Source organism: Euprymna scolopes, chromosome 25, assembly GCF_053919585.1.
Source record: "Euprymna scolopes isolate OS-2025 chromosome 25, ASM5391958v1, whole genome shotgun sequence".
Taxonomy (NCBI): Eukaryota; Metazoa; Mollusca; class Cephalopoda; order Sepiida; family Sepiolidae; genus Euprymna; species Euprymna scolopes.
In genome coordinates, this window is record NC_136506.1 from 53,350,896 (window position 1) to 53,373,950 (window position 23,055).

Sequence of the window (23,055 nt, forward strand, 5' to 3'; positions counted from 1 at the left end):
GGCCTCTAAGAATCGCACCTTTCCATCCCGATGAATTGCGACTCCCCCCAGCGCCTTGATGGCATCGTATCCGAGCAACAGGTCAAACCCCAGGAGATTTCCTTGGGTCACGAGCACATTGATCTTAGTGGCTGCACCAGTGTCCGTGTAGATCTTGACAGTTCCAGCTCCACAGCATGTCTGGGTCTCGCCTCCTATCGTGGTGACTTTGATCTTCCTCTTAGTCCAACTTGGACACAGCCTGGTGCTCACTATAGTATGCGAACAGCCTGAGTCGAGAAGTGCTGAGCAGGGTATCCTGTTTACGTAGACGGTTATTACTGGTTGCGCCTTGTTCAAATTTTGCTCGGGGAGCAGGGCGGCGCTGACGTCCTCTCCCCTGATACGTTTCCCGCACAGTTTTGGGCTAGATGCCCCAAACCGCCACACTTAAAACAGCGCACACGCCCCCTGTTGGTGCAATTCCTTGCAAAATGTCCGCGTCGGCCGCAGCGAAAACATTTCCCATTGCTTGCAGGGTTCTGATTCGGAATCTCCCGAGCGCCAATCTGGCCTGTCTGTGTCGCCATCACAACTGGTTCCCCCAGGTCCTCCTCATCTTTGATGATGGCTCGAGCACGTTCCATCAAGTGTTCCATGGTCGTTGTTGAAACGCTGGTTGAGGCTCTCAGTAGCTGCTTCACCCGAGTGGGAAGGCCCGCCACAAACGCGTACGCGAGCGTCCGCTCCGACACCCCTCCACCGAACAGAACTGCGAGTTTCTTTAACTCAGCGAAGAAAACGTCCACGCTTTCCTCCGGTAGAAGTTTTCGGGAAGCAAATTTTTCATAGGCCGTACAAGGATCCATGGCAAATGCCTTGTACAGCGCAGCTTTAATTGCGGTGACATCTCCCTTTTCGGCAGCACTGAGTTGCTGATATACACTCAAGGCACCCCCAGCCACATCTCAGGGGAATTACAGTGTGTACCCTTTTCACCTCACAAAGGTCACACGTCAGCTCGACCCTTTCAACCCACCTATCATCCATTTTTTTTGTTTTTTTACAAGTTCTTCGAATCTATTTGTACAATAATAATTGGTGTGATAAATTCTAATATATTTTTTTTTACCCTGCATTAATAAATATTGACTTTTACGGTTAACTCAACTTGATATTATCTTTTTACACAAACAATGTAAGGAAAAATTCAAGATGGCGCCCGACTCTCTCTGTAACACGGTAAGATATCCTCAACACGGCACAAGAAGCAACAGCCACACGATTCCCCAGCCAACTCAATCGTCACTCCCCCACGTCTTTCCCCTCACCCGCTTTTATCGTCGTTCTAGGCCGGCTAAATTTGCATATTCCGAGAATTCGTGTGACTTTGCGAGACATCATACTTTACAAAAGATGGCGGTCGCCATCTTGGCCCTTCTTTTCTATTTTGGTCGGTAACGCTGAGCTGGTCTCGAGGTAAGTCTTTTTCCCCTCATCCGTCTCTCCCACGTACCCACACAACACGCAAACACGCGGGCGCTTATCTCCTGGATGCACGTTACAGGTAGTGACCCCCAAGCTCGTGTGAAATTGATTTCAATTTGGTCTCAGATTTTAAAACTCTAGACTATGGATGAATTACACACACGCAATTTAGATCTGGAAATCCCCAGACATACTGTGCTCTGATTGGTTGGGTGGATCGTCTATCCCACACCGTAACCTTATTATATAAGCCAATACTGGCTAGATTGGAGGGCGATTGCGTTGAAATCTCTAGAAAATAATACTGTTCCCTTGACGACTGACGGCCACACCTCTCCATTCACCTGAGTACCATCCACAAAGAGAGATTTGTGAATTTAAAATGTTTAAGAACTGACGTCTATATATATGTAAAAAGACTGTAATTTTTGTGAAATTAATTTTTGGTAGATAGAATCCAAATTGTCTGTCTTTTCTTTCTGGTGTATGCAGCTTTCGCTTTTTGCTTTCAGTAGAATTCTACACCGAGGCGTTCAGAATTTAATGTAGAGGTCTCTCGGAAATTAGACATCACGAGCCACAGTTTCCGAAGACGATCAGAGGTCAGTTGCTTGACCTCAGCACAAGAGACAGGTCGCATAGCCTCAGGTATGAGAAAGTGTTCAAAAAGATAAAAAGAACTGACTTTATGAGAAACAGAAAAGCAATGTGCCTAATACATCAACTCCAAGTCTTTCTTCCTCATTAAATCTAAGTTTAAGAATCGGTTTCTCATCAAAAGCAGAGCCATTCATTCAAATCTCAAGAAGAAAATATTGAAAAACACTAGTCGAGTTTTTAACAGGATTATATGAAACAAGCCATTTTATAACATTGTGGTACAATCCAAGTCAACTTCTAGATTAGCTGTATATTCTGGTCTGAGGAAAATGAGAATCAACACCAGAATAGAAAGTGGTATCACCAGCGTAGATGTTAATTTTCTCAGTAATATTCTCTTGAAGTTCATTGATGTAAAGAAACAAAGTTGGTCCTAGAATAGAACCATGAGGAACACGAGCATTGATAGGAAAAGAGAATGAAAAGACCCAGAGGTTACTCAATCTTCGATCAGAAAGAAATGAACTGATATCAAAAATCTCACCACCAATACCTAACTCTGAAGTTTTCTGTAGACATGGTTTGTACAGATTTTCCAGAACTTTTCAAAGTTTTTAAGGCCTTCTACAGACAAACTTCAAGTTTTCAAATCAAAAATTTGATATACAAACAATGATACAAATAAAAACTTTGTCATTTTCATTTATCTCTATTTCATGAAGTAGTTTAAAGGTTAGTTATTTACACAAACAAAACTATTATTTACAGCTTAAGTTCAATTAATTTGTAATCTAGTAATGACTTTCAGTTCTTGTTTAGTTTGAAGGATTTCTTTGAGCTTAGTTCAGTTTTTTGGGGGTTTTTTCCAGAGGTTGATTTTCTAAAATCTGTCAACAGATTCAAATTTCCAGAATTTTCTTGCTTTAGAACAAGGACATTTGCTGATGAAGTTAATGACATGATGTTCATTTTTCTATTCTCATTTTCTTATTATTCAGTTTTTCTATCCGCTCAAAGTTTGCCTTTCTCTTCAGTTTTTGTCTGCTTGATTCTCTTCTTTGTTTTCCTAGGCACACATCATACATTTATCTAGTCATGGGACATGAAACAATGAGGGGAGTTGTTATTAAGACTAGACACTCCTGCAACCTTGAGCTGGTCACAGATGATCCTCTGTGCCAATAGACCTGATTCTTCATATTCTCCACCTATATTTCTTTGTTCACGGAAAATCCACTTTCGATACTGGCCTTACTATGAGAGAGCACCAAAACAGTCTTCACAACTTGAAGTAGTTTACTGTAACAAAGATCAACCATGCAAGTTGTAAAAAGTTCATTAAGCCGTCCATTTTCACACAAATATTGCTGTTTTATTTTCACCATATGCAAACTTACTAGCAATTGCATCGCCAGGGATCATCAACTGAAATATATTTCCAACATGTTTATTTGACTGATACAATGCATGGTCACTTACAGTTTTAAATGTCCACAAAATCTCTGCTCAAAGCATGTCATTCTTTGAAGCAATCACACACATACACATAGGTTATATAGCTTATATCTGAAGTTCCAGTTTGTGGCATAGCTGAAATTTCACACATTGATTTGGAGGTTGTCAGTTGAAGTTGATGGTTTTGAAACAAATTGTAATTTGTCAATTTGAGAGCAGATTCCCAACATGTGCATTCGTTTCTTTTGAATTTAATGTCAGCCTTGTGCAATTTCAAGGCACTTTCACCCATTTTGTTCAAAACAAATGTCTTTTTGCATAAACAACAATATGCCTGTCGGCAATCATATTTACATTACCTGACCCACGTTATATTTGGTCAACCAATATAGTTATTTTCCCCATTGTGGATTAGTCTATGCTAAATTCATTTTACTTTTAAATTTTGAATTTTCGGTATTGTGGATACAAGAATTATGTCCCTTTTTTTTTTTTTTTACATGGGGGTCACCACTTATCAAGGCCCGAAGGCCACTCAGAGATAAGGGTTATTGCGTGTACAGTAATCAATGAGATAGTATTGTAGTAATCATTAGTATTGGGGGTTTTGATAAAGTGCCTTACTTAAGGGGGCGGTTTGTCAGGAGTTTGTTTATGTTGGACTTGAAGACGTCCAAGTTGTAGTCAGGTGGGAAACAGGCAAGCGGCAGAGAGTTCCACTGTGGGAGAGGTTGCAGGGAAGAGAAAAGGGCATCCTCCACTAAACCATGAAGTCTATTTTGTACTCTGTCAAGGCAGGATAGGCTGTTTTTAGCAGCTCCTGCCCAGATGTGGCAGCAGTACTCCATCCTTGGACGTACTTGGCTTTTATACAGATAGAGAATTGCATCAGTAGTGAGATATCTTCTGGAGCGGTAGAAGGATCCCACTATTTTCCCAGCGTACCTGGCAACAGATTTGATGTACGTGTTCCATTTCAGATCAGGAGTAAAGGTCAAACCCAGAAGCTTGTCAAAACATGGAACCTCCCCAAGACGAGAGCCATCCATTTCAATTGATGCCAGATGGGGATCAGAGCGTTGATGATGTAAAGATAGAAGCTTGGTTTTGGATGCATTAAAAGTGACCAGCCACCTCTTCCCCCATTGTACCACGAGCTCAAGATCAGAGGAGAGAGAATTAGAGAGAACTTTGTCATTTACGGCCTTTGATGTGTTGCCATAGATGGTCGTGTCATCAACATAGATGTCAACGAATGATTTAAGTATGTGTTTTGGGAGATCATTGATGTAGATCAGGAAGAGAGTTGGCCCAGGATGGACCCCTGGGGAACTCCAGCATTAATACTGTGGGCCTCTGGTTTCTGCCTATCAACCACTACTCTTATGAACCTATTGGAGAGAAATGATTTAATGATTGAGAAAACATTTCCAGTAATACCGTAGCTGGAAATCTTGTGAAGTAGGCCCTTATGCCATACCTTATCGAAGGCCCTTGATATGTCAAGAGCAATTGCCCTGGAAAGGAAGCCTTTGTCAAGAGATTCACTAATCCTATTTGATATAACCGTTAGCACATCTGCTGTAGATCTTGCAGAGCGGAAACCATATTGCATGTCACTAAGAAGGTTGTTTCTGTTGAGGTGGTTGACTATTTAATATGGATTCCAACAACTTACTCATGACACACAGGAGACTTATTGGTCTGTACTGAGAGGGAGATGACTTTTCACCTGAATTCTTAAATACAGGGCATACTGATGAGGTTTTCCAGGGTGTTGGAAAGCACTTCTCCTTAAGGCAACGCTTAAACAGTTTTGTAAGTATGAGGGCAAGTTCTGGTTGGAGCTTTTTCAGCACTATAACTGGAATGCCATCAGGGCCAGTTGCTTTACCGAAATCAAGGTTCTTGATTAGCTTGGCGACCCCACGCACAGATATTTGTATGTTACCTAGCATGTTGTCTGTTATAGAAGGAAATACAGGGAGTTGATGGTCATTGTCGCATAGGGTAGAATTAGCTGCAAAGTTCTTGGCAAATAGTCTGGCCTTGTCTGATGCTGACGAGATGACCTCAGGTCCATTGATGATAGTTGGGATAGAACGCACGCTTCTGTTCAAGATCCTGTTTGCTATTTGCCAGAACTGGTGGGAACCAAGCCGCTGCTCAGCTACTTTGGATTTAACACACTGAGCATATAGCTCTCTTGCATGTTTTATTACTGTTTTACAGTGGTTGCTGGCAGTCCTGAAAGCAGCTTTAGTCTCAGTACATCTATTACATTGGTAGCTATGGAAAAAGTGATTTCTGTGCGCGATGGCAGCAGCGCATTCAGGGGAGAACAATGGCTGGCTGTTAGGTCTTTGTTGGAATTTTTTGGATGGTATGAATCAGTCTATGCCTACAATTAACCATTCGGTCAGGTCTGATACTATAGACGACACATCCTTTTTAAACATGGAATGCAGAGGTAGGTCAGATATGAATGTACGGAAGCTATCCCAGTCAGCCATAGAGTATCGATATACAGTACAGAGAGTTTCATGATAAAGGGGCATAACTCTTGTATACACAAGACTGAAAATTAAAAATTTTAAAGTAAAGCAAGTTTCATGATGAAGGGACATAACTCGACACTATGATGCAATGTCAGAATAATGTATGTCAATTTTATTTTCAATAATTAAAAAATAAAAATAAAAATTCCAATGGTATTTTTTTTATTAATACTTAAAAATAATTTAATAGTATTCATTTTGATTTTATTTTTAATATTTAGACAAATTTTTACTGGATACGAATATGATTTTCAAGACAATGAAAGCATTTTCCATATTTTCAAGAGTTGTTCAAGGAAATAAGGCCTTTTCAAGGCAAAAATCAAAATTCAAGGACTTTTCAAGTTTGTGCGAACCAGAATGCCACACTGTCAAATGCCTTTGAAAAGTCGAGCACAATGGCCCTACCCTCTCCTCAATTATCTATAAACTGACAGATTCGCTCAGTTACAACAATTAAAAGATCAGCAACTACAAAAGCCAAACTAGACATCACTAAAGAAACCCAAATTTCACTATTGACTAACCCTTCAAAACCTTAGGAGACTAACACGATACTCAAGTCGGTACTTGTGCATTTAACGAACCAGACGTAACTCAGAATTTGCTCAGCTTTGTCCGGCGCATGACATCAACAACTGGATAAAACCGAGCGTTGCCGAGAAAATAAAAACGCTACAAAATAACTGTAAAATGAAATTGTAAATGTAGAAACATCCAAAAATAAATAAATAAAAAGCAAAAACCTACCATATTATTGTTTGAAATTGTTTTCTGTTTGCAAAATAAATACATATTGTAAACAAATAGTATTTTTTTTTTTTAATGAAATGTGTTATTTTCAAGTATTTGCGTAAAATAACCAATAAAAATGATATTTGCAGGATAATTTTATTTTTTTTGTTTAAACAAATAATAGTAAAAAGGAAAGAAACAAAACTTTTTTAAAACCAGGATCCCCCCCCCCCATTCTCCCCCAGGAATATATAATCTTGGGAGGATGTATTTTCCTCAGACTTTTGGAGGGCATCACACGACAAAGTGGCTGGAGATGAGGTAGCGAATGTGATAGGAAGCTCCTTACCAACCAGGTAGCTTTCGGCGATGTGGGTTAATATGGAGTCAAACAGCTGCCTACCAAACTTTTGTCTCCACATTAACTCTAAAAAGATATGTGTCCAAAAGCTCCCGGTTGGTTCCGCATTCTCGTTTATTGTGCTGCTTTGCTTCCATCCACGCTCCACATGATATGTTGTTGCCTGTGTTATGGGATCTACAAAATTAAGGCTGTGGTGGTACCTCTCCTCTCCTCCCACTTTGCTGTAAGCTCTCCAACAGTCTGATACGACCGTGGTCCCTGGCAGAATGTGTTTTCTTATTAGTGGAAAAAGGGTTTCAACATTCCTATTTCGTACATTAACAAAAAAACCCTTTTCGGTGGGGTCGGCGTATCCACCAAAGACCCAGACCTGTGTTAGATGTCTGCCGACGTTGTGTTTCCAGCAGTTGAAGACAGACTCGTCGATTTCGACTGTATGGCCTGGGCCTCCTATCTGCCGGGGATTCTTTAGAAAGTAATCCCAGCATATATATCTTGCAGGAAATTCTTCCAGTCCACAACTGTGTGGCGTGACCGCAATCCACATTCGCGCTGGAGATTCCTAGTAGTCACCATCTCGAACGCCCATATCGAAATTCTTGTCTGCTGCGCGCACACGCGTCGAGTTGAAACTAAGCACACAGCGTTTTGATTGGCTGATGACCATGTTTCGTCAGACAGCAGCAAAATTTGAGCTGTTGACATCTGGTTCGTTAAATGCACAAGTACCCTCAAGTCAAATCAATCACCAGCATCTTTAAAAAAAAATTTTTTAAAAATAGGGACAACAGAGGGAAACATGATTTTGATAAGCAGAGATTGAATAATATTAAGAGGATAGAAGCACGTTTGAGAACAGGAATTGAATCAAGACCAGAAGTCTTAGACTGATCAAAGAGAACCCCATTTTTTCAAGTGATGATTACAAAATCAAGAGACTTATCAGTTTTCAAAGGAAAATCAGGAAGATTAATCATCAACAGAAGAATTGGCAAAAAGACGAGCCTTATCCTGAGAAGATGAAATAACTTGAATAACATTACATAAGGGAAGAGTAGTAAATTTGCCACTAGTCACAACACTATTAAAGATTCTCCAAAAATTGTCAACCTTTTGAGAGAAGATAGTCACAAATCTTTTGAGAGTAGCTATAGTTAACTTCAAACTATGCTCTGCAGCAGATCCTGACCTGACTATCATGATCTGACACTCAACTTCAGGGCCATCTAAGGGGCAGTTTTTAATAATACCAGTACTGCTTTGTCCTACTGACTATTCAACTTTAATTTTAAGTCCTTTTGTAAATTATTATTCAGATAGAATTTATACTCTTTGAATAAAATATGGCAAGGTGCAATGTCCCAAATCGGTTCATTTGTTTGAATTGTGACAATGTATTTTTTGTTTTTGATTATGTATAGTATACATTTCATAGATTTTCTTTGAAAAGTGAGACAATTAGTATTCTGTGAGCCACTGATTACAAAAAAAAAAAAAAAAAATTGTTATATTGGAGGTTATTTAGAATTGTGGCACTTCTGCAAATGATTAGTCAATATCTACAGGTGTGCAGTAAAAAGAGCAGGAACAAGCTGGGAGATGCTCTTGGAGGACTGAGCAGTTAGTCAAAGTCTTTGATTGGTGGTGTTTTTGGTGCATTTTTGGGATTCATATCCTCAACCATGTCCAAAACGCCACAATCCACACATAAGTTTCCTAGACTTAAGGAAGTACTTTATAAATATTTTTCATGCTGAATATTACAACTAGCTATTTTGCTGCCTCAAGATGTGACACAAGGTTGATGTAAAACATTTTTAGAAGGTAAAATGATCTGCATTTGATAGTCATGTATTTAAAGTTAGTAGAACAGTGTACATATACTGTTACCTGATCTCTTTTGACAGTTCACATTTGCAGGGAGAATACTGAGCAAAGATTGCTTATAGTGATCATCACATCAGATAAGAGGATACCAATTTATCAATAAACATGACATGATGCATGGATATGCTAGAGAATAGGTGAACATGTTCAGATTAACAGCCTATATTCATGTTTCAGCAAGATAATACTTCTATCTATGCTAAGATGCTCAACAATTTCTTTATGAGAAAGAAATGTTTTATTCTGGCATGTTAGTATGTTAGTTCATCCACCATCAAAACAGATGGAGGAGGTTGGCAAGATGAAAGGCAACTTAATACAATATAGGAATTCCTATCACTTTGCTTTATGAATTCTATTATTTACTTCAAGAGTACATCAGACTTCTTTATGATAGTGTTATTTGACAGCATGAATACATTTCCAGCATTTATGGAATTGGTTAATTTTAACATTTTCACATCAATTTTTATAAAAATTTAACCTTCCCTAAAAAATTTTTCCCATATACTTTAAGGATACAAAATGTATGCTAAAATATTCTGGGATAGAGTTCTAATTTGTTGTAATTTGTAAGTAACTAATAAATCACCCATCTCTCACCCGGTGTATTGCTTCTACCATTGTCATTTTTAATGTTTGAACATTTGGAGAAACAGTTAACGCAGTGTGCTTGTACACACCACAAACATTTAAATTAACAACATATTGAGATTCTTTACTTTTATAGTATCCATAAAAATGTAAAGAGATTTAGTCATGAAAGAATTTTTAGGGACAGCCAATGAATGTGACCGCTGTAAAAAAGAAAAAGCTGATTAAAACAAATTATTTTTTAATTAAAAAAAAAAAAAAAAAAAAAAAAAAAAAAATTATCTGATCTTAGTGCAATTTTCAGTATTTATTGATAAATACTTTGGAGTAATATTCATTTATTTAAAATTAAAAAATAAAATAAATTGAAGATATGAATGAAATGAAAAACAAAATTAAGACAACTATTGGTAGAAAAAGGTACTAAAAGTTCAGAAGTTTTAAAAAAAAAAAAAAATGTAAATTCATTCTTTATTTATTTTTTGTTTAAATCACGGGTATTTAGTCTTAAAAATTAACTACACTTTCATTGCCCATCTTGAAATATATCACTGATTTCATTTGAAAATCCATAAAGTGGAACAAATAGTAAGAGTAAAAATATAATATGAAAAAAAAATTTTAATTCATGAAAAAGCTTTTGTAATTCAGTTCATACAAATTAAGTGGTAAAAATTACTTTTGATATCATTGTTGGTTATATATACATATTATAACATTAAAACCCTGTAAAAACACAATTATAATTAGCTTATTCGTTTCTATTACTGAAAAGCAGGAAAAAAAAAGTTGAATGATAAATAGAGAACTTACCTTTCCAAAAGATCCTTGTCCTAGGACTTTTAGTAAGTCAAAATATGATTGATCAACTTTTTCTCCTTCTTTCTGTATATTTGTAATATTAACTTCGGTGAGAGAATCATCATTCTGAAACAGAACAATCAGCATTTGTATGTCGATATTGCGGATATTTAAAAAAATTGTAGTGTAAGTGGTAAACATTTGAATATAAGATACTTAAACTATGGTTATACAATAACAGAAGAATCCTAAAATGACATGAAATAAAATTAAAATAATTTGAATATAATTGCGAATTACTTAGGACTTCTACCAGCATACTATCCTCATTAAAGGTTTCATTCAAAATTCAATACAGATTGCCGAGTTAGGCAGGATACACCTGAAAAAGGTCAGAGGTTAAATTGGTTGAAACATTGTGAAAAGAACACTCAAGATGAGAACAGTAGTTAGAATAATTCAAATAATAAATCCTCATCTCAAAAATTCTGAAATATTCAACATTAAAGAGAATATTTTTATATTTTGAAAAAGAAAAGCTTGTTGAGAAGAGCCAGACATTATGTTACTACATATGAAGGCTGAAAACCCCACAAACATGCAAAACCTAAGAGATAACGACAAATGATCAATTTAAAATAATATAGAAAATGTATATTAAAAAATAAAGATAAAACTTAAATTCCAAAATAATATGTAAAAATAGCAACCATTTTTTACCTAGATTTAACAGGTTTGGGGGTTTGCATACAGGTAACCACAACTCACAGGTTAAAAGAAGAATACAGAACAATGTGAACATGATTTTTGCATCTTTGTTTAATAGAATATGGCACCATGAAATTTTCATTAAGGTGGAGGGGTATTAAGTATGAACAAAAATCCTACCCCCTAAATAACTATTCCAGTTACTATAAATTAATTGCAACTTTCCTGGCAAAATAGTGATTTTATTTTCAGCTATAAAAATGTCATTTCTAAGAACATGTAAATAAAGCATAATTATTTAAACTATTTAAGTTTAAGCAATGGTCCATGAACAATCACTTAAGTAAAGCAACGTTGAGTCTGATTAGTACTTCAATTACCAGCTTCTTCATATAAAGCTGGGCAACTACAATGAGCAGTTAATCACGTGTGTGGCTCAGACAATGGCAGATTTTCATTTTATCTTCATAAATACAATTTACATGAACAATATAAAGTGGAAAAGTTAAATTCTTGTAAGATTCATTTCATTTTGTTTAAAAATGCTCCAGATAATAAAACAAAAAACCCCAAAATATTTTCAAAATGGATCAATTAGAGGAACACATCGGTTTCTCAGATGAAAAATATGAAGAAAGGATAAAAAATTATGAAGATGTAAGGGAAAAGAACAGAGAAAATATGATCGGAAATTTATTTCTGGTTCGAGTCTCATGTTATAATTTAAGAGCAAAAAAAAAATGTCATTTCTAAGAACATGTAAATAAAACATACAATATAATTATTTAAACTATTTAAGTTTCACTTATTTTTGTTCTTTAGTCTTCATATTCCATGAGCAAAGTTGTTGACAAAGAGGGAAGAATTGCTGTTTTCTGGGTCAGAATCTATTTCATCTAAAACTTACCATTGGCAAGTTTTTAACCTTGAAGTAGGTTTTGTTTTTTGTTTTACTTTTTTTTTTTTTAAACTCTTTAAAGTGGAGTTACACCTTGTCCTCCATAAAGAAAAAAGTAGAGGAATATAATATTCTTTTAAGTATACAGAACAAACTCTTGTAAAGCCAACATATAAATAACTAAAGTACAATTACTTTCATAGAATGCCCTTAGAAAAAAAAACCCTGTTTACTACATTCTATATTGCTGTCACAATATTGTCTGTGGTGACAAACTATGTAATTTTTTTATATTCTTTTTTACTAAGGAGTCACCACATACAGGGCCAGAAGTCATTCAAAGGTAATGGTTAAGAAAATAGATGAACTGTCAATTGAATAATGATATTATGAAAGGATTGAAAATCCTGAGCGAGATGAACAAAATATAACTGTTTATAAGGATGATTTATGATGAGTATTTGTTGACATATTTGAAAATGTCCCTGTTATAATGTGAAACAAAGGGGGTTGATGATGATGTATTCCATAGTTGGCAAGTTCTTACAAAGAAATTGTTCATGGAAATTTTGTTTGATGCTAGGCTCACAGAGGAAGAAAGGTAAGTTTCTACTCGTTGTGGTAATAAGAGGAGTTCTTGCTTTGAATTTCATACAAGATGGGATCAAAGATTGAAGCACAGCTGAGCATGGAAATAAGGATAAAAATGAGTAATGTCTTTTCTGCGAGGGGCTGTAGCGAACAAAAAAGATAACCTGCCACAAGATTGTGGAGTTGATTTTAGTACTTGTGCAAAATTTTAATCAGATGTTACTAACCATCTACTTGGCTTTGCTGGGGACATGTCATGCGCTCGTGTCTGATCAATGCACAACAAAGGAGCAGATGATCTTTGGGGAAAATGTTGGAAGCAAAAATAAAAGTAAAACAACAGACCCTCAAACAGCTGCTCCTAACAATTTTATACAAGATTAATATCTCTACCTTGGATCAACAGTTACAGACGCTGGAAGATGTAAGTTTCATATTGCCAAACAAAACGATTAAACACTGCAAAGAAAAAGTGTGCATTGGTGAGAGGTGCATCATCACCAAAAGACAATCTGTTAAAGACAGATGTGGCTGAATGTGTAGCAGGACAAAATGATGGCCATGGATGTAATACAGGACCAGCTGGGAGCTTCCACTTATCTTTTCAGCATTTATATGGAAACAGAAATTTGGTAATGATCCTTTTGTCTCCATCTTAAACTATATATGGGAAAGCTACCCCGTTGGGTTGGCAAAGTTTCTTCCACATCCGGTGTCTCTTCTCACTCCAATTTGACATCTTTTTAAATGTTTTATTTCTTGGGTCCACTTTTTTTCAACAACAATTTATACTCCTATTATTAATGTCTGTGCCGTTCAAACTTAATCCACTTTGAAAAATAGCTCCATCTTATATAAAAAAAAGTGGGTTATTTTATTTTTGTAGAATAGAATTTGTAGTTAATTTTCATAAAAAAAACACACAGACTGGAAATTGCAATGTATAAGAAAAGATGCTTACACGCTTGGATACTGAAAAGCATCTGCTGAACTGATCAAGATGAAATAGTAATTAATATCTCTAGTGACATCCATACAACATTTATTAACATCTCTAGTGACATCCATACAAAATTTATTAACATCTCTAGTGACATCCATACAAAATTTATTAACATCTCTAGTGACATCCATACAAAATTTATTAACATCTCTAGTGACATCCACACAACATTTATTAACATCTCTAGTGACATCCATACAACATTTATTAACATCTCTAGTGACATCCATACAAAAAAAGATCTACAGGGTGTTCCAAAATGTTTGGCCAATTTCATAGGCCAATAATTGCCAATTTTCGTTGGAATGACCTCAAATTTTCACAACTTGTGTAGACCTTCAATATAAAGTGTATTTAGTTTCATTAAGATCCATCAAATAGTTTCTCAGATATGGGCATTTAGAATGGGGTCAACCATTTGGGAACACCCTGCATATTTTTCTAGATTTCGCTTTACAAGTAAAAAGTGAAAATAATGTGCATATAAATACATGCCCCCCCCCCTTTCTCATTTTATTTTGCCTTCTTCCTTTCTCTTTCTGAATAAATATATACAATATTTACGATTACTAGTTTATTACTAAGTTTATTTTGAAAAATATTTTGTTAAATATATTTGATGAACATGATATTTATGGAAAGTATATTTTAAAGGTAAAGTATCCACAAAAAGATTGATGGAGGGTTGGTAATCTCATCAGAATTATTTTTTATGTGATAGCTTGTTGCTTATAACTGCAATATTTTATTATGCTGCTAAAAGTTAGTGTTAGGCATGTACATATTATGAAATAACTTGTTCTTTCAATAGAAATCTTTGATAAATTTCCTACACAGCATTCAAGTTTTTTGTATTCTAAGATGTTTACGTTGCTTTTACATAATCTATTATTTAGAGAAGAAGTTGAACTTGCATAAAATTATTCAGTTAACTAGCTGTACGCCCGGCATTACCTAGTCGAACAATATGCTTAAACATGCTAGATGAACTTATGCAGCCTGTGTATGTTTTATTATAGAATCAATCATCTATTGAATATTATGTATTACGAGGAATAATTTGCCCGGTGGACTAATTCACAAAAAAAAAAAATACTGATGATAATGTTGTTCATCAAATTCCGTGTTTGTTTACAATATCATGTCAGCTGCTATTTGGGTTTGACAGTGGAAGCCCTGGAAAACTCACTTCTGATTAAGTTTTACTTTTAAAATATGCAAACGAAGAAATGATTTACGGCTATTTTAAATGGTACCTCTTTTTTTATCCGAAATTGAACTCATAAGAAAAAATTAAAATAAAATGGTGACATACACCTGGGCTTGAACAGGGGATAATTCTGTAGTCGAATGCTCTGCCACTGAATAATTTCTCGAGATGACAATTCTTTTTTTAAGAAATCACTTGCTGAGAATTATCTCCCTTGGCCGGTGCAATGTAAAATATTACCCTGTAAAAATTATTTTTATCTATAAATATAAAAGCGAAAATGTATGTATGTTTGTATTTGTGTTCACTTTTTCCGTATGTCTACAAAAGGCTTTTTTCAGAGAAGCGGTCGGTCAGTTCACAACTTTTTAAAACTTTTTATATCACATATAAATCGTAATATCTCAGAGTTAACTACGAAGCTCGCTGTCTATTTAATTTGCTCTATTTCGGGAAGATAAATATTCAACATTTGTCGCTCGCCGCATGTGGGTTAGTCTTTTTCCTGTAACATCTTGGGAAGCGTTCCCGCAGTAAATGAAATACTATCCTGCAGTCAAACTTGACCTCATTAACTCATTAAAACGGGCACCTGCCAAATCCAAGTAATTAAATAAATTCAAACGTGTTTCCGTTAGCATCTTGCGGTGGGGCAATGGTTAACGTCGCACGTTTTTTTTTTTTTCACACTTTAATTTACAACTTTACCTCAACGGTTCGGGTTCGATCCTTACCTACCAAAACATTTTTTTATCGTTCTGTGACATTTTCAAAGACAAAAGATACCTCTGAATTCAACCTGCTTTCAGTGAGGTTAGAGCTGCACCAATCAGATTTTTTCACTTTAGCAATTTCAAAAACAGTGCTAGTCCTATCAACAGATGACTATCGAGTTTCAGATTCCACTAGAACATTCAAATGTTAGAGTTTTTAGGAGATAATGAGCCATAGTGGATTTCCAGATTTCTGCTGAAGGCTGATTATTCACACATCCAATCACAAAGGAATCAGAATTCTTCAATTTACAAACTGGTGTCAGCAAAGGTTGTGTGCCTTCTCCCCATCTATATTATTAACAGGACCCTTAATCATGATGGATTTTGTAGGTATGCAAGTCGGACACTATTGTTTCATTACAGACTTAGACTAAGCACATGTTGCCATCCTTGATGAAATATACCTGAATATCTGACAGGCATTAAATAATGTTAACACCACCGTCAAACACATGGGCATAAACAAAAAACAAAATTTTGCCAGCTAACTAGGCCCTTTCTGACCAAGTCCAGATCATTCTCAATGGTACCATTAGTGAAAAAGTTGAGCATTTCAAGTATCTCAACTTTTAACTTTTACAGGCAAATGAAATCCATATTGATTACGCTCGCACACTCTCTGTAAATCACAATGACCTCTTACAGAAATAGATAATCTGAGATGATGCACCTCCCAGGATCAAACCAAATTATAACTTATTCCAACCAACAGGCAGTCTCAGATGCTGCTACAACAAAAATTGGCTTGTATGACAACAGCTAACAAGCCCCCTCCAAAAATTCCTCAAACTAACACAATAAACTAGATAGAATAGTCCATTGAAAATGGTGTGTTAGTCACTCTCTACAAAAAACATCCCTACAAACTGTCATAAGTATTTGAAATAAGCTTATTTTGTTGTTTATTAATGCACTTGGCTTTGAAGAGTTTAGGTCAAAACCTTGACATTTTTAATGCAAGCAATAATTGTGCATGTACTGATATCAATATGATATGCTGATTAAATTAGTCTTACTTTATGCTCATTGCCCAAAACGGTAGAGTTGTTCAATAAATACTCTATCAAATATAAAAAAAATAGGTACTTGTGCAACTAATAACTGGACATATCTCAGTGGCCGCTTGGCTTTTTCCATAACATGACGTCACCATTCAGCTTTTTCCAGTTATAATCACAACACACGGGAGGGAAAGTAGCAGATGTAAAAGTTAGAAGTGAAAAAAAAAAAAAAAAAAAAAAACTAGTTAGTTGGAAATCAGTGTAGTAGCAATATGAATTTCTTAACGTTAGAAAAACAGTTTGAAACTTCCGGTGACAATGACCGCCTTTTGTCGGGAAAAAAATTTGATATCACGGAAAATCAATTGCACATGTGGTGCTAAGTTGCGTCTTGGTAAGGAGAGGCCCTTTGTGTGATGGATGTGAGTGAAGATGCACAAATACAAGTTACAGAAAGTGGACATCTATAAGTGGCACTTCTTTTTATCAAGTCTGAATCACCATTGCAACCATCCTAAAAATAATATACCTATGGGCCCAAAATATAGCTACCCAGAAAAATTTAGTGCGAGAATGTGGAGTAAGCTCTGGGCATTTGCTGGAACGATTTTCTTAGAGATCCTCAGCAGAGAAGAGGCCCAGGGCATTGTGTTGAGATCGATGAGTCCGTATTTAACCGACAAAAACATAGCATTGCCAGATGTCTCGCACTGCTCTGTGTCTTCAGTGGATATGACCCTGCCAAGAAAGAGGGTCTCTTGGTCACTGTACCAAATTGAAATGTTAAAACCCTCCTTCCTATAATAATAAAAAAAAAAAATCGATATTCTGCTGGGGCCAACAGTCATGTCAGACTGTTGGAATACTTACAACAGAGTGGAAGCAGAGGAGTTTTACCATCTAACAGTGAACTACCGGCTGCATTTCATAAACCCCGACACAAAGGTTACCACAAATTACATGGAGCAGATGTGGAAGCAAAACAGTGGAACAAAAAAAGTATGGGGAACAAGCCTGTTAGGGTTCGAACAGCTACGTTTTGTTTGTTTGGAGACAAAAATTTTGAAATAATCCATTTGTCTCCATTTGTCGCTGAAAGCTACAGAGTTGGGGAACTTCCACTTCTCAGCCCACTTTGCCATCATCTGCTGCCCAACAGTCAACAGAATATATTTCTAAGAGAATAGCTCAGCCTCCATTTATAGTTTCCTAATCAACAACTGAATCTATATATCTATAAAAATGAAAGTGTCTGTCTGTGTACATTTCCCTACACAATATCTCTGTCAATTTTCAGTCTACAGACTTGAAATTTGATATACAGAGTAGTGAGATTTGGGAAAGTCTTTGTAATCAGTTTTCGACCAGAAATTTGGCTGTTAAGGAGTGAAAGTTCAATGATTTGACCATTGAGAACTCTATCAAACTCCTCTGCCAATTTTGGGTCTGAACACTTGAAATTTTAGATATAAGTTCCTTGGACATGGATCTAACTTAACTTGATTTGAGCCCAAAACAAATTTTAAGAAGTCATAATAGGGGTCAAAGTTTAAAAAACATTTGACCTCTGCAGTCTCTACCAAATTACTCAGACAATTTCTGGTCTAAACATTTGAAATTTTACATAAAGGGTATTCAGAGATAGGGTAAGCTTCTTTAATTAGTTTGGGTCAAAAATTTGAGCTACCAATATATAAATGTATGTATGTATGCATGTTTGCATGTCTACTTAAAACTTTTGACAGAGGCAACAAATTTTCACTAGATCAGTACCGTTTTGAAGCTCGACCTTTCAGACAAAAATACCGAAAAATTGGCTAAAAACATGAATTTCTTCACCCTCAACTGAGCACTTTTCTACAAGGAGGGGTTGCTTTTTTCACCGATATTTTCAAAAGTCATTCCCTCTTTTCGCTTGTCTAGCCTTAATTTAAACCTACATCACTTCCAGTTTGGTGGTGTTCGTAACAGCAAAGGCATCAGGTTTTTTCCCGTTTTTTTCCTCCTTCACGGTACGGGTTCGAGCCCGTCTTTCACTTTTTTTTTTTTTGTTCAACATACACCTCCAAACACCCGGGCAACGCCGGGCTGAAATGCTAGTAATGAAGAAAAATAATATGGTTGTTCATCTCACCCCAAAAGAAACAAATTCAAACTGTTAAAAAAAAAAAAAATTTACTAAAAGTTGGTTTCCTAGAAACTTTTTTTTTTAACGTTTTGTTTGGAAAAAAAATATTACATTGTTGAAACTTTACTGAAAAAAGAACATATTTGAATTTTTTTTCTTTGAAAAAGAAATTTTTACAACAACTGAACCTTTTTAAAACCCTTTCTGTCAATTCTCTTTGAAAAAAACATTTTGCAAAAAAAGATTTGTTATTGGTGTTTTTTATCGTTACTAACAACTTTTAAGTGCTTGTTACTTTTTTTTTTTGTCCGCTACCTTAAGCATTTTTTCTAAGAGCCATAAGCTCATTATTCTTCTTGTTATATATAAAGGAATGAATCAGCCTTATTTTTTATGGGGCATATTTATTTTTATTAATTATTATTGCATGCATAAAAGTATACCTATGGATATGCATGTTTCTAGCTTTAAGCCATCAGCAGCATAGGTTAGGATCGTACTTATGACACCAGTATCCGCAGTCTAATACTGTACAAATGTGTCATGATCGATCACCATTTGAATGCACAATTTTTTTTTTTTTTTTTTTAATTGCTTTTAAATTAAAGATTTGTTGTTGGCATATTTTTTAGAGATATTAGCAACTTCAAAATGCTGTTAATTTTTATTTTTTCTGCTACCTTAGTTATCTTGTTAATCATATATACATACACAGTATTTGTACACTATCAGACTGTGGATACTGGTGTCATGAGTTCAATCGTAACCTATGCTGATGATGGCTTAAAGCTAGAAACATGCATGCCCATATGTAATCTTTTTATACATGCAATAATCTCTACAATTATATAAATGCAACTGTATGTGCGTTAGTTCATTCCTTATAGACTCCAAAACGGCTGAACAGATTTTCTTTAAAATTTACAGAACTTTAGTCTATAAATCTGGGAGTGATCTTAGTTAAGTTTTGCCTCAGAATACTCCGGATAATTACCAATAATCGAAACCGTTATTTTAATTTATCTATCATCGGTAAAGCACTTTTTTTCCATGTCTTCACTTAGCAACAATGATAGAACAACAGGCTGTAAAAATTCTACTGTGGGTAAGTTAATAGCATGTTTTTTTTGTTTTTGTTTTTTTTTTTGGGGGGGGGGTTGCATGACATGGTCCACAAGTAAATTTCTTGAATTTCTTTTCATTAACTACAAAGAATTTTTAAGACTTGAAAATTTACGGGGGTTTTTTGCTTGTTTTTTGTTCGCATGACGTGGTCTGTAGGTTCAAACCCTGCATGTAAATTTTTTAACGGTTTTTGTTCGTTACCTGAAAAGAAGTTTATATTAAATAATTTTGTAAAAAACAGTAGGTTCTCCAGAGTGCAATATAGAATAAAATATATTTTGGACAAAGTTACTGCATGAGGTATGTGAAGGTTCCTCCCGGGCAATTTCATGGATTTTGATGACAATAAAAATATAGGAGTGTGAAATATTCATTGATCATTATTCAATTCCGGGCAACGTCGGGTCTCTCTGCTAGTAATTAATAAAAATAAATACGTCCCATAAAAAATAACATATATATACTAGCAGTTCAGCCTGGCTTTGCTCGGGGCCTATGTACTGTTCATAACTTGCCCTACATGTGAATACACTTCATGTAAGACTAGCAGGGGTACCCGGCGTCGCCCGGGTGTTTGGAGGTGTAAAAAAGAAAAAAAAAAAAAAAAGCTTTGGTAGGTAATTAGGCTTGAACCCGAACCCTTGAGGTTAATAGGCTGATGATTTCCTGCCACACTACGATGGCAAAGAAGTGAGAATGTGTGACATAAAATCCTTAAAAAGTGCATGTTTAATGAGGTCAAACATCACGCCACAGTGAATGAAAAATGGCAGGTGCGTGCAGAATTTAATTCTGCACTTAATTTTAACTGCGGGATAGTTCTTTTGGGTTTGTTTTTTTTTACCCAACTTTGTCTGGTTTTGTTTCCCCAACGTATTGGGGAAAACCAGCTCCCCCTTTATTAGGGAAGTGTCCAAATGAAAGCAATTGTCTGATATGACGGTGAAAACTGACACTGGCCAAACGTCCATCGCTTTCTGGACGTTCCCGACCCATGGACCTAGAACCGCTCATTAGTTTCACATCAGTGTCACTTTTATACGAAAAAGCCGAATCAACACGTGAGAAGCCAAAATAGCAAGAATAATATAAAACTCAATGTAAATAAATCTAGCCACGACGAGTGTTTGCAATTCGTACATATTATGATCTACATGGTATATAAGAAGTTCTAAGCGATAGTAAACCCCCCCCCCCAGAAACCCCGGCAGAAAAAGCCTTTCTTGGACATACAAAAAATCGTGCATTTTGCCATATAGATAGATTTCAAATGTTTAGACCAAAAATTGTCTGAGTATTTTCATAGAGACCGTAGAGATAAAAAAATTTTATAACTTGGACCCCAATTTTCACCTCTAACATTTATTATTTTTGTCTCAAATCAAAATAAAATGTTTTACCCCATGTCCAAGTTACCTACATCTAAAATTTCAAGTGTTTAAACCCAAAATTGGCAGAGAAATTTGGTAGAATCTGCAAAGGTGAACTCTTAACTTTCACCTTTTGGAAGTCAAATTTTCACCCCAAAACTGATAAAATTCTTGCCGCATGTCTGAATACTCGTTATGTATAAATTTAAAATTTTTAGACCCAAAATTGGCTGAGAAGTTTGCTAGAGACCACAAAGGTCAAATCTTTTGAACTTTCACCCTTTGGCAGCTCAAATTTTCGACCCAAACTGTTAAAAAGCTTGCCTTATCTCTGAATACCCTTTATGTAAAATTTCAAATGTTTAGACCAGAAATTGGCTGACTAATTTGGTAGAGATTGCAGAGATCAATTTTTTAACTTTGACCCCAATTTTAACCCCATAAAATTTATTTTTTGGGGCTCAAATCAAATTAAAAAGCTTGATCAATCTCCAAGTAACCTACATTTAAAATTTCAAGTATTTAAACCCAAAATTGGCAGAGGAGTTTGATAGTTTTCAAAGGTCAAATCGTTGAACTTTGACCCCCTTGACAGCCAAATTTCTGATCGAAAACTGATTAAAAAGATTTTTCCAAATCTGAATGCCCCTCATGTCAAATCTCAAGTCTGTAGGCTGAAAATCGACAGAGTTATTTGGAAGGGAAATGTACACAGACACACATTTTCACTTTATATAAATATATATATATATATATATATATATATATATATTCGTTTGTTTTCACTTTTTTATATATAATTTGTTTTAGAAAAAAAAAAAAATGCTGACCCTGACAAATATGTTTGTCTTTATTTCTACAATTTCCATTTATTTATTTTACTATTTTTCTGTTCCGTACCATTGTTAAGGTTTGTTCGGTGACACTCAGTATAATCCAGATGTTCACATGTTCTGAGCAAAGCTGAACAAATGCAGAGATATGTCCAGTTCTTAATATGCATACACACCAAGAAAAAGGTTCTTCTAAGCAGTGAATAATTATATTACTCAACTTTAGAGAATATTGAGCAGGTTTACCTGAAGTCATGTCTAATTTCAGACAATTAGTATCTTCAGTAAGTATTTTGGTATTTTAACTATCTGTCATTTCAGTGATACTTGGTAACACTTAGTCTTCAATGGTAGTAACAGTGGGAGTTCAAATACTAAATTATATACACACGGGATACTGACAAATAAATTATATACACAGTCTATGAAGCTGCCTGGACTTGCACCAAAAAAATGTATCAGCAGAACAAAGGAAGATTAAAGTTTTCACATGAAAAAAGGAAAATGATCTTTTAAGAGATGATACAGCAACAAGCAAGAGGAATGATAATTTTTTTAAATTATCTTATTTGATCAATCCAAAGCTTCACTTAGCATTTACACCAATATGTCTTTTGCAGAACTTTGCAAATGTTCCATTATTTTTAGATTCAAGAGATGTCTTCTTTAATGTACATTTAAAGTTTATTCAATCATGCAACTTTCAACTACAAGACACATTGCATTTCTTTTATTCATAAATACTGATCATAATCTTCTATTTTATAAATCTCACCTGTCTGTCTGTTTAAATGTGTATATGTATGTATGTCTGCCTAAAACTTTCGACAGGGGTGACAGATTTTCACGAGATTGGTATCTTTTTGAAGCTCGACCCTTCGGACAACAAATATCGAAAAATTGACTAAAAGCATTAATTTCTTTACCCTCAACTGGGCATTTTTCTACAAA

The 23,055-nt window shown here is 35.4% G+C and overlaps 1 protein-coding gene across 5 annotated transcripts in view; it reads right to left on the reverse strand.

Annotated features, from left to right (window-relative positions):
• Window positions 1-23,055, reverse strand: part of LOC145247353 (ribosomal protein S6 kinase 2 beta-like) — a 291,613-nt gene that overhangs the window by 186,285 nt on the left and 82,273 nt on the right. For all 5 annotated transcript variants that reach the window (XM_080109030.1, XM_080109028.1, XM_080109029.1 and 2 more), the window contains exon 3: window positions 10,474-10,587. In XM_080109030.1, the coding sequence (XP_079965156.1) occupies window positions 10,474-10,587 (114 nt within the window). The remainder of the gene's footprint in view (window positions 1-10,473; window positions 10,588-23,055) is intronic.